Below are 13,177 nucleotides of genomic sequence, written 5' to 3'. Positions count from 1 at the left end.
AAATTATGAAACCATCACAAAACAAATAACTAAACAGAGAACCAAAATAATAGCCAAACATTAAGGCAAAGTACAGTAAGAATCCTGAGTCATTGGGTAATCCTATGTTTGTCCCCCATAACAAGTGGACTGGCCAATTGATAACAAAGCATCACCAGGATCTCAGGTTTCAGTCAAAAAGCAATTGTTCATTCCTCCCATTCTCTACCTTTCCCCTTGCATTTATTGCTGATTTTGAACATTGTTTTCAAGGGAGAAAAAAAAATCTTTTCAGGCCATACAATAACAACACAAAAAACAGAACCTAAGATCACAACTAGAGTGAAAATCACATTACATGAATATTTATGAAAGTCTTGTATCATTTCAGCTACTTAACCCAACAAGTAACACAAAATACAAGGTAACAATTCCTGTCAATGACAGGAAATTTTTCGAAAAGTAAAGTGTAGAATTCCTAATATGCAACATATATAATCCAGAAATACAGAAGAGCCAAAGAAGAAAATGGCAAACCATAACAAAGAAGCGACCATCAAAAATGACAAGCACAATGCATATAATTTGAACATCATATTGGAGCTTTTTGTAGATATCCCATTACATATAGACCTCCATACCAATGAACTTAGATGACTGACACAGGGGACAAAAACTAAACTTGCTTTCACAATCTTTACAGAGGCAAAGATGCTTACAAGGTAACAAAAGCATGCATACTCCATTAACTTTGCAGACCTTACACGTCATCAACTCCCTCATATCATTGTTCTCCTTGCAAAGCAAATGGAAGTCAATGGCACGACCATTGCAGCAAGAAGCTGTATCATCTACCTCACTGTCACCACATCCTTCTTTACTATCTCTGCTCTGAGCATAGACTCGCTGAAGACTGAATTTGAGGGCAGTGATCATGTTTTCATTGTATTTTGCCCGCTGTTGCCATGCACCCGCTTCAACAGTCAATTGTTCCATCCGCTCTTCAAGCTCCATGTTCTTCTTGTTAATGCTCTCCACCTCTACTTCCTTATCACGGAGTTGCCGGAGGACTTTATCTTCCAATAATGACATAGTTTGAAGTTGGCTAGCCTGAACCTTCTCTAAGATAGCTTGCCGCATCCGGTCACTCTAATAGAGTAAAAAGTTAAACATACTTAATAAAGTACAAATAATCAAATTATAACAATGCCTTACTTATTGCTACAAATTCAAGTTATTAGAAATAAATGTAAAATAATCAATGCTTAGCAATACTTCATTGTTACTAAGAGTTCGATAGTGATTTCAGGAAGCGCTTTTAACCTAAAAAACGTTTTTGAAAAAAAAAATAGGTGTTTGGCAAAATTTAGGAAACATTTTTAAAATTTTGAAAAATCACTTAAATTATTGAAAAATCACTTCTAGTGTTTTTTGAAGAAACATTTGGGAGGTGATTCTCTTAAAAACACTTCCTAAAAAAACACTTGCACTAAAAACACTTAAGAGTAGAAACACTCCCAAACGGGCTCTAAATGACTGGAATCCTTCATAAGCAAAAACAAAAACTAAAACAAACAACAAATACATTAGCTTCCAGTGAGTGGTAGATCTAATTTTTTTTCACCCATTTTTAATGACCAAATATTGTTGACAAATAAAGAAAGCAAACTCAAAATCCAAAGCAACACTTTCAATGGGGACAAGCTCAAGAAACCAATAAAGGGTGTACAATCACATACAATAGCTCAATAGGTTTCACATTGCAATAATAGATTGAAAAATGCACCTGTTAACTTAATAATAAGGAACCTCACATTCTCAAAAACTTTTTTTTTTTGATAGATAAACATCAGAATATATTAATAAAGAGGCGGAAAGTTACAAGTATACAGGGGGTATACAAAGCAACAAACCCCTCTCAAAACCAAAAAAACAACAAGGCTCACCACCCCTTAGTTGGACGCCAACCATTCCAAAAACCCTATAAGGGACCTACGCTCCTCACCAATATACAATCTAGCCCAACTCCACAAACTACAAACAAAAGAATTCTTAAGCTTTTGTATATCTAACATTCCCCCCCTAAAAGCTAGCCTATTCTTTCCTTCCAGACCGTCCAAAAAATACATAACGGAATGGATTTCCATATCTTGTTTCTTTTCTTTCCCACAAAAGGACCCCTCCAGCTAGTTAAGACCTCCTTTACAGTTTCTGGAAAGACCCACTGCACACCTGATAACCCAAGAACAATATGCCACAGAACTCTGACCACTATACAATGAATAAGAATGTGATTTACAGTTTCTTCTTCACAACCACATAGAAAGCAACGATTGGGTAGCTGCCATCCTCTTTTCTGAAGTCTATCAAGAGTAAGCACCCTCCCCCAAGTAGCCTCCCAAGCATAGAAAGAGACCTTGGTTGGAACTGTATCCACCCAAATGCATCTAGAAGGAAAGACAAAATCATTGGGTCTTGCCACCAATCTATAGGCTTCTTTGACCCTAAATTTGCCATTCCTTCCTCCCTTCCAACAGACTGCATCTTCCTCCATAGAAGGCTTGTAATCCCTCAGCACATGCAACAAGTTCCCTATCATATCCATCTCCCAATCATTAAAGGCCCTCAAAAATCTTAGATTCCACCCCCCTTGACCAAAATTTTGATCCCACATCTCCTCCACCGTCGCATTCCTATGAGCAGCCATAGCAAATAAATGGGGGAAATTTTGGGACAGCCTTGTACCCTTACACCACACATCAGTCCAAAAATTGATTTTGCTTCCCTTGCCAACTATGAACTCCATGTTATCCCAACACCAATCGGCTTCCTTCCATATTTCCTTCCATACCCCCACACCAAAAGCCCCGTAAGCCCTCTTTGCTCTCCAACCATGACCCTCTTGCCCATATTTCACTGTTATCACTTGCTTCCAAAGATCATCTTTATCATAAGCGAATCTCCAAATCCATTTACCAAGCAAAGCTTTGTTCAAAAGCACTAGCTTCCTTAAGCCTAGCCCTCCTTTGCTCTTATCCTCACAAATCGCCTCCCACTTGATTAGATGAACTTTCCTTTCCATACTTCCCCCTCCCCAAAGAAATTCTCTTTGCACTTTATCTAATCTCCTAGCCACTGACTTAGGCATTCGGAACAAAGACATGTGATAGATTGACATGCTAGCCAAAACGCTTCTTATGAGAGTGATTCTTCCCCTTTTGATATATATTGCCGTTTCCATCGCGCTAGTCTTCTTCTCACTTTCTCTTCCACCCCATCCCAAACTGAGGTGGCTTTGTTAGGAGCCCCTAAAGGCAAGCCCAAGTACTGAGAGGTAGAGAGCCCACCCTACATCCTAATTCCACTGCCATCTCCTCAATCTCCTCCACCACACCAACTGGGATAATTTCACTTTTGTCCAAGTTAATCCTTAAGCCTGAAGCTGCTTCAAACCACAATAGAATCCAGCTCAAATATGTTAAGTGCTCTTTGTTAGCCTCACAGAACACGATTGTATCATCAGCAAAGAATAGATGGGAAATTTTTAGATTGTGTCTCCTATCCCCCTGAATAGTGCACCCTGAAAGGTAGCCCCCGTGACCGCCCTCCTAATTAAGGCATCTAGCACTTCCATTCCCAAAACGAATAGGTAAGGAGATAATGGATCCCCTTGACGAAGCCCTTTAGAACTCGGGAAGAATCCAACTGGAACCCCATTAACTAGAACTGAAAACTTGGCTGAAGATATACAGCTCCACATCCACCCCACCCACTTTGAGCCAAATCCCATTTTGTGAAGAGTCTTCAGCAAGAACTGCCAATTGATGCTGTCATACGCTTTCTCAATATCCAACTTACAAATGAGCCCTTTCTCTTTTCTTTTCTGCCATGAGTCTATCACCTCATTCGCAATTAAAGAAGCATCAAGGATTTGCCTACCCATCACAAATGCATTCTGAGTTGGGGCTACCATTTTGTTTAACACTCTCTTGAGTCTATTAGCTAACACTTTAGCCAACAATTTGTATAGCCCCCCCAGGAGACTAATGGGTCTAAAATCTCCCAAGTCAGCCGCTCCCCCTTTCTTAGGAATCAGAACCAGGAAAGTATGATTGAGGCTTTTGAGAAAGGAGCTTTGCTCATGAAACTCCTTAAACATCTCCAAGATCTCCCCTTTCACAAAATCCCAACAACTCTGCCAAAACGCCATAGTAAAGCCATCCGGCCCAGGGGCTTTATCCCCACTCATCTCCATTAAGGCTGAATGAATCTCATTTTCAGAGAACGGGATCTCAAGGCCCTCTGCTTCTTGCTGACTAATTTGATCTAAATGGATCCTCTCAATATCCGCCTTCCACCCCAAATCTTCTGAGAGCCTCTGTTGATAAGCATTTGCAATCCCCTCCCTTACCTCCTGCTCCTCTTCCAACCAAACCCCATCAATTTTAATTCTGTCCAAAGAGTTGTTGTTACGGTGAGCATTCGCCATCCGATGAAAGAATCCCGTATTTTTATCCCCTTCCTTAAGCCAAACCTCCCTTGAGAGCTGTCTCCAATGACTTTCTTCCAAAAGGACCCATTTTTTATAGCTTTCCTTTGCTTCCTTTTTCAATTCCGTCTCTTCCAAAGACAAACTTCTTTCGCTTTCCACACGATCCCAATAATCCACTTGCTGCAGGGCTGCTCTTTTGTTAACTTCCAGATTTCCAAAAACCTCTCTATTCCAAGCTTTCAGTTTCTGTTTGAGCTCCTTCATCTTTGCTGCCAGTCTATAACTAGCAGTGCCTCTGACCTCAATTTCCTCCCACCAATTCCGGATAAGGTCAAGAAAGCCCTCAACTTTTAACCACATATTTTCGAACCTGAAGGGAGATGGGCCTCTCCTCATCCCACCTCCTTCAAGCTGAATGGGAAAGTGGTCCGAAACAGGGCGAGACAGCCTTCTTTGATTCACCCCGCTGAACTGATCTAGCCAGCTAGGAGAAACCAAAAACCTGTCTAATCTTGCCCAGGATTGATTATTCAGGCCCCCGCTCCAAGTAAACACTCCCCCTTGCAACGGGAGATCTACCAGCCCTAATTCATCAATAATATGAGCAAACCTCCTCATGGTTGGGGTTATTCTCCCTTGGCGACTTCTTTCACTTTGGAAGAGGGTACTATTGAAGTCACCCCCTAGGCACCAGGGCTCGTCCCAGATTCCTCTAACAGCCCCAAGCTCTTCCCACAGGCATTCTCTTTCCTCTTTAGTGAATGGGCCATAGACTCCCGTAAATACCCAAACAGCCCCATCTTCCACATTCTTGAATCTACACGACAGGGAGTGCTGTCCCTCCTCCCAATCCACAATTTCCAACGATCTTTTATCCCAGCAAATCAACAGACCTCCCGCCGCCCCATCCGCATCCAAAGCCCTCCAATCTAAAAATCTTCCTGTGCCTAAACTTCTCACCACCCCCTCTGACATTGGCTGGATTTTTGTCTCCTGAATACACAGTAAGTCAACTTTTTGATTCCTTATAAAAGTCTTGATAATCTTCCTCTTGGCCCTGTCATTCGCCCCCTCACATTCCAGCTTAACAGCTTTAGCTTCATTAATCTACTGCAAGCTGATCCCCTTTGCCCTGTGAAAGGCTTTTTTGCTTACACCCTTTCTCATAATTAATTGAGCACTCCAGTCTCTTCAATTCCCTTTCAAATTTTGACTTCTCCATCACTTCTTTGCTGTGAATTCTCTCCCGCCTCTTTCTTATTTTGATCAAGAAGTTCAAAATTTCCCTTTCCAACCCTTCTGTCGAAAAACCCAAAAAGTGACTGAACTTGGCCAAACTGCTTTCTTCCCATCTATCCTCTTTCTCAGTTCTGACCTCTTGAAGTTCTGTTCTCTTTGCAATCCCCTCCACCCCCCTAGCCAAAATGGGGTCCTTATTGAATTCTACCAAGTCCCAGCATCCATTGCCCTCCATTCCGAGACCAACTTCATTACTTTCCTTTTGCAACCCAGAGTGATCGAAAGGCTCCCCCCCGGAGTCCGATCAAAAGAATACAAGATGAGATGAGAAGACCCATATCCCCTTTCCCTCTCTATCCTTAACCCAGAAACATACCTCATAGCTTCCTCTGCCAACGCCTTGTCTGTTGCTGAAAGTATGGCTTTCTCCCTTGTCTTCCTTGCTTCCTCTGGCTCCCATATGACTAGGTGCTCTCCCTCTGAGGAGCTTCCGTTACTGGCAATTCTACAGTCCAGAAGATTTCCTCTCTCCAGGGATCTTTTACCTTTGTTTTGGACCATGGACTGACTTGATCTGGCCTCTTCCAACTCAGCCACTGGGCCTCTCCCGACATGAGCCCATCTTTTGGGCTGGTTGGTCTCTGGTCCACCAGGACTGGCCATCCCTTCCTTTAATATCAGGCCCCTCGCTACACTCAGCCCACATGGGCTTTTCTTCTTCTCTTCCCCCCTTATCATTGGCTCCTGGGCCTGATCTACTTTTCCTTTCCAGCCCAAATAACTTTCCTGCCAGCCCAGCCTTTTATTTGACCCTTCCAACTCCTCGGGCCGTTCAAGGAAAGACTCTTGGATCGTGGGCTGAATTGAACTGGCCCCATCCAAAAGGCAGCCTTCCTTGTCAAAAGCCCAGCTCTTGGACGGCCCAGCCTCTATCCCCGCCCCCTCTTGCATCACTCCTTTTAGCTTTAGGCCCAAATGTTTCGGCCCACAGACCCTTCCTTCATAACCCATGGGCGCTGATTGTTGGGCCCGGTCAGCTCTCCCTTCCCAGCCCATGACCCTCTTCTGTCTCCCTGTCCCCTCATCTGACGGTAGCAGCTCTTCGGTCTTTTCAGCGTCCGATTCTACCTCCACGCGCGAGCCGGAGCGTGATATATTGTCATCCCTGACCTCCCCCATCTTCGGCTATCAGCCCTAAATTTCTTGACTGACGGCCTGAACTCCCACCAGAGGGCAAGAGTGAAAACATCCTCCTCGATCCCAATCTCCAACGTACTCGGTTTGTCTCCGCCGTCCGTCCTAACCAAAATCCTGGCCCATTGAAGCTCTTCCATGTTCTTCGTCTTCGAATCGGTGTCAATGTAACCACCGCATTCATCCCCCACCCTTCTCAACACAGTCGGGTTCCACAACGACACAGGCAGTCCAAAGATTCTAACCCAAACCTCGTTACTTTCGTTCTCCTCCTCCCTGCATCCACTCCATTGGCTCCATTTCTCGACCTTCAGCCTTATCTCTCCCATCATTTTTTCACCTGATAGGGAAACCCTTTGCGCTTCTTCCAAATATTCAAATTCCAGCAATATTCTGCTTCTCTCCAGTTTTGCCAGCCCTAGGCTTCCTTTCAACCCCCAAGATCTCGCCAGGAATCTCCCCAATTTTTCCAAATCTTCTTCCTCTCCAGACCTAGGGTTCCAACTCCCGACAACACAATACTCCAATTTTTCCAGATTTCCTTGGATTTCCTCCCTCCTTACCATCACCTGAGCTGAGTGAGTAACCCTACAGATCGGTCTCTTTACCACTTCCGCGAAACTTCTCTTCAGATCCATGTTTCTACCTACTTTTTCTTCTTGCGTAATATTCTTTTTATCGATTGACCTGCGCAGAATCTGAAGATTTTCCGCCATTGCAGTCCATCCCTTTTTTTCCCCTCTACCCTTTGGTATGTAGATACAATATTGTTTTCGTTCCAAATCCGTTACTCCTAGTCGGATGAAGCACCCCGCTCTATTTACACTTCGCAGCAGAGAGAAGGATCTCCCCTGTTCCTTCCATTCCGTCACCCATCTGTCTTCCTTCTCATCCCTTATACAGTGGTTTAGGCCTTCCATCAGGAACCCTAAACTCTCCACTCCCATTCTGACCCAAGATGAGACTCCCCCTTTGCTTTCCTCAATAAAAATTTGGGGTTTTCCTCTTCTCTCTAAAAGCTCCAGCTCAAACACCTTTGATTCAACTGCGAACCTGCTCCCCCTTCTCCTTCTTCGAGACTCCTCCCTATCTTCATCACCCTCGCCGGCGTAGTCTCGCCTATTTCCTTCCTCACGAGCTCGCTCACTGACGCGCTCACTCTCTCTCACTCGCTCTCTCTCACCCATGTCACATTCTCTCACATTCTCAAAAACTTATGCTGTCCTTCCAAATATACCACAAAGGCACAAAATACAATAAGGCCAAACCTCCAAATAGCTTGCCCATATAGTGCCCATTTTTTATCTCCATCAAAGAAAAGATACCTAGAAACTGATTACCCACTGACCCTAATAAACACCCACAATCTCAAGTGTTCATACAAGTAGAAATCTATGGTCAATTGACATGGCATCACTGTTACAAATGCAAACCATTCTATCAATTAAAAAGTTAACCATCCAAAGTTATCACCCACAACAATCAAAACATGGCCATATCCTCTTAGTCAGAAAGATAACACGTGTGCAAAGAATCAAATAGACAAAAATGATTTAACCACTTTGCATGAGAATTGAGTAAGTTTATTGTGCCTTAATAGAGGTTTAGTGGCAACGTAAAATGGATGTATAACTACTTGAACCACCATAGAAGTATAACTGATCGAACAACATACAAATACATGACTATAACTGCTTAAACAAACATATAACTATAACTACTATAGGTGTTAACTCATTTTTTTTATAGGTACCATAGGTGTTAACTCATAAAACGCATTGTGTGTTGTTTTCTATTTTTTTTTTTTTTTATAAGCAAGCACATATATTAAAGAAGGCAAAAAAGCCGCAAAGCATACAGGGAGTATACGAGGTGGCTATGGCCTCTCAAACAAAAAACAAAACAACCCAACCCCTAATTGGAGGCTAACCACTCCAATAATCCTATTAGGGAATTTGACTCCATATCAATGTACACTTTAGCCCAACCCCAAATATTGTACACAAACGAAGTTTTTAACTTCTGAAATGCTAACACTCCCCCCTTAAAAGCTAGCCTATTCCTCTCCTTCCATATTGTCCAAAAAATGTATAGCGGAATGGACTTCCACAATTTTTTCCTTTTTCTCCCCACAAAAGAGCCCTTCCAGCTACATAGAACCTCCTTTACAGATTCTGGAAAGACCCACTATACACCACACAACACAAGAATGATATCCCACAACCCTTTTACCATTGTACAATGAATTAAAATATGATTGATTGTTTCCTCTTCACACCCACACAAGAAACATCGGTTAGGGAATTGCCACCCTCTTCTCTGCGGCCTATCCAAAGTGAGGACCTTCCCCCAAGCAGCTTCCCAAGCAAAAAAAGCAATTTTGGTTGGAACTTTGTCCACCCAAACATTGCTATGAGGGAAATCAGCTCCTTCAATATTTGTCAACACACTATATGCTTTCTTGACTTTAAACAGCCCGTCCTCTCCTTCCTTCCAATACACCGAGTCTTCCTCCAAAGTTACTCTATATTCCCTCAACTCAACTAACAGATTGCCCACCATACCCAGCTCCCAATCATTAAAGTCCCTTAACAGCCTTAGATTCCACTCTCCTTGACCCAAATTCTGATTCCAATATTCCTCCACTGTGACATTCCTTTGGGCAGCCATGGAAAAGAGGTCCGGGAAGCCTTGGGACAGCACATTATTCCCGCACCAAGGATCTGTCCAGAACCTTATTTTATTGCCTTTTCCCACCTTGAACACCATATTTTCCCAACACCAAGCGGACTCCTTCAAGATCTCCTTCCAAACTCCAACTCCAAACACCCCATTTGCCTTCCTTGTCCTCCACCCAAACTCCTCTTGCCCATACTTTGCCTCAAGCACTTTTTTCCAAAGCTCCTCCTTAGCACGCGCAAATCTCCAAATCCATTTGCCTAGAAGAGCTTTGTTCAAACAAACAAGCTTCCTTAACCCCAACCCTCCCTTGTGTGTTGTTTTCTATTTTTATATATATCATTTAGCATATTGTATTGTGTATCGTAATTTTTTTTGTTATAGTGAAAAATCAATAGAAAAATATGTATATGTGTGTATATCTATTGAAAGTATGAAACATAGAGTAATGTATAACCAATTTTATGGAAGATAGTATGATATAAAGAGTTAAGCTATATTATATCATATGAAAACATGGAGAGTTTTGACAAGTTCACATTAATAAAATATGACTTTAATATATATATATATATATATATATATATATATATATATATATATATATATATCCAGCTTTCTAGGTTCTTCATCATCCCTTCCTCACCAAAAAAGAAATTAAAAAGAAAGCTAATATAAAAAAAATTTATTCAGTAATCACGTCATTTTCATTATCAACATTCAAACCATTCAAATAAAAGCTCTCCAATGCTCATTGTAAAAATAAATTTATTTGACTTCTAATATAGCATTTGATAATACAAATGTAGCTTTTCATATAAGATTATTTTACCTATTTCTCTTTTTTATGATCAATTTTTAATCTTTTAGTACATTTTAAACAATTAACATAATAAATTTTTTAACAAAAAAAATTTTAATTTGATTTTTCTTAAAAATTATGGGAAATAGTTGAAAATGTATGTATCATAATATTGTTATATCACGTATCATTCTATGTATCATATATATATATATATATATATATTGTAAGATACACTTTAAAATAAGACATGAATTGCAATATGTATTGATTTTCATAAAAAATGTATCATATTATTATATCATATCATGTATCGTAATTTTTTAACGACTATATAAAGATGTGATTAAAAATTTTAATTAAAAAATCGTGTGAATGATGGTTTCAATTCATTTTCATGTAATTTATTTGTAAATTAATAATCTTAATAAAATAGAGTTAGATAAGAAACAATGTAATAACAGTTGAGAGAATCTCTTCAATATGACTCTTAACTACTTCTACAAATATACAACTACAACCACAAATGAGAAGGAAAAATAAGAACTTTTTATTGAATTTTCTTAAATGTCACAATCTTAAACTACATAGAAAATAATTGCACTTGTTTAAGAACTAACAAAGATCAATGGCCCGTTTAAGATCCAAACAAAACAGCACCAACTTCCTCAATCCCCTTGGGACATCCGTACACCTTCCCGACTACAAATATCACTTTTTCAAGTTAACAAGGACAAGTGCCAGAGTCACAAACCTCACAGTGAAAGATAATACCATGATTTAAAATTACAAGTAACACACACAAACTTCTTCAATGCCATGGTCAATGCAAGTTCCTTGTAAGCCAAAAGGATCATTTTAGGATGAATGACTCACTCACAAATCTTAACAAACATGAACCTTGACAGTGCATTTGGTATGTGGAAATTGGAAATGGAGGTGAATCATAATACCACGTAGATTAGAGGAATCAGGATCCTAGTGGGAGCGAAATTTGGTTTTCATACTACTGAATTTTTTATTCTCATGTCATTCTAAAAAAAATCTAAACACATCAATGAAGGGGAATGGAATTGATTTCCCACTCTTATTTCTATTCAGCATACGAAATGTTATATGAAGAATAGGACTTAAGATCATTCTTTCAGCTAGAACAGAGAAAATGCAAAGTATGTCATACCAACAGTGAAAAAACAGCAGAAGATCATCATATATACATAATCATAACCACTAATTATCTATAAATGAATAATAAAAACAGAGTAAATTTTTGGAGAAAATCAAATGGATAAAGTGAACAATCCTTTGTATGAAACATGGAAAATACCATATGCAAATCCCATCTATACTATTTCAGTATATGTACCTAACTACAAAGGTAAGGTCTTCCTATAAAAATCAGACCTGAACTTTAAGAAACCTATCAATCTCGGCATCCTGTCGCTGCAACTCAAGATCGATGTCATCTCCGATGAGATGAATAAATGCGGAATCTCCCGATGAAGCCATTCGACCATGGTCTAGTGACAAACCTAACCCAGTAGACACAGAACGAGGTTGCAAAAAATCAACGGACGATATTTGCGAATGATTCTCCAGAAAATCCTGTTCCTTCAATCTTTTCTTCTTGGATTCCAACCCATAATTCCATCGCAATTCGCCACCGCCATCATCTCCGTCCGCCGCAGCGAAGGGCCCAGGTGCGAAACCCTCCACATGAACTATCAACACAAACACCAAACAAAAGGAAATGCCCAACGGATTGTGCGATTGATGTGAGAAAAACTCAATCCGGAAAGGAAAAAAAAAAAAGAAAGAAGAAATGCACCGTTTGGAAGCTGGAAAAACGCAGGAAAATAAAAGAAATGAAAAGAAAACTATGAATTTTACAACGTCCCCCTTCAACTTTAAGCTGTAGAAAGATTCCAAGATTTCGCCTTTTTCTTTTCCCACGATTTCTCATCAACCAAACTGGCCTACAAAAGAAAATCAAAGGTGGGGAAGAGAAAGATTTTACAGGGAGGGATATACGGCGGATGATGAGACTGATCCTGGAAATTAGTGGTGCTATAGAAGGCGGCTTGCTGCGAAATCTGACCCTCGTTTGTGTACAAATTCCTGGAAAAAAAAAAAAAAAAAAAAAAAAACGATTACATCAAATGGAATAAAATGTTTGAGGTCTCTAGGGTTTTGAAAGGAAAAGTATTCGTTCTCATATGTGAGATGAAAACCTGTAGGGCTTGGATTCTTGTTGGAAAGGGTGGTGAGGCATAGCCATGATGAGAAGCAGAGATGGCTTTCGAGGAAAGCGAGCCGAGTGGGTGGGGGAGATAGGTATGAATCGTATGACAATAAGCTCTAACTCCAAGTCACCAGCTCCGGTAATATCACCAAATTTTATCTTGTCCGTTTATAGCATGTCTTTGAATTGGATTTTGTATTTCTCTTTTCTAAAAAAATATACTCACCCTTCAAAATCATGTTATTCTTTACCCAATAATCCAAATCTTTCATCACACAATCATTTTTTAAGCACACCATTTTTACAAATAATAACTTCAATTTTTTACTCTTATTCAGACACACTTGTTCTGATAAGAAGGTGTGAGACCATTTTTTTAAGTACAACCATTTTTTAAAAAAAAATAATTTCAAATTTTTACTCTTATTCAAACACACTCGTTATGATAAGGTGTAAGTCCATTTTTTAAGTACAACCATTTTTACTAATGATAACTTTAAATTTTTACTCTTATTCAAATAAAATTAGAGCCCGTTTGACGGTGATTCTA

At 40.1% G+C, this 13,177-nt stretch overlaps 1 protein-coding gene across 1 annotated transcript; it reads right to left on the bottom strand.

The window, feature by feature from the left end:
* Positions 1-530: 530 nt before the first annotated feature.
* Positions 531-12,745, bottom strand: LOC117906692 (probable BOI-related E3 ubiquitin-protein ligase 2). The gene is made up of 4 exons (XM_034819837.1): positions 12,617-12,745; positions 12,403-12,503; positions 11,790-12,106; positions 531-1,128 (listed from the first exon to the last, which is right to left on the bottom strand). Exons 1-4 carry the CDS (start codon positions 12,661-12,663, stop codon positions 601-603), a joined length of 993 nt encoding a protein of 330 aa, XP_034675728.1. The 5' UTR covers positions 12,664-12,745; the 3' UTR covers positions 531-600.
* Positions 12,746-13,177: the final 432 nt, after the last annotated feature.

The sequence above is a fragment of the Vitis riparia genome, chromosome 18 (assembly GCF_004353265.1).
Source record: "Vitis riparia cultivar Riparia Gloire de Montpellier isolate 1030 chromosome 18, EGFV_Vit.rip_1.0, whole genome shotgun sequence".
Lineage (NCBI taxonomy): Eukaryota > Viridiplantae > Streptophyta > Magnoliopsida > Vitales > Vitaceae > Vitis > Vitis riparia.
This window is presented reverse-complemented; position numbering and strand designations above follow the sequence as displayed.

Coding starts and splice junctions, on each gene's coding strand:
- LOC117906692 (XM_034819837.1), bottom strand. CDS start 12,663: ATGGCTATGCCTCACCACCCTTTCCAACAAGAATCCAAGCCCTACAG. Junction 12,504..12,616: donor CAAGAATCCAAGCCCTACAG/GTTTTCATCTCA, acceptor TTTTTTTTCCAG/GAATTTGTACACAAACGAGG. Junction 1,129..11,789: donor ATAGGTTTCTTAAAGTTCAG/GTCTGATTTTTA, acceptor TTACTCTATTAG/AGTGACCGGATGCGGCAAGC.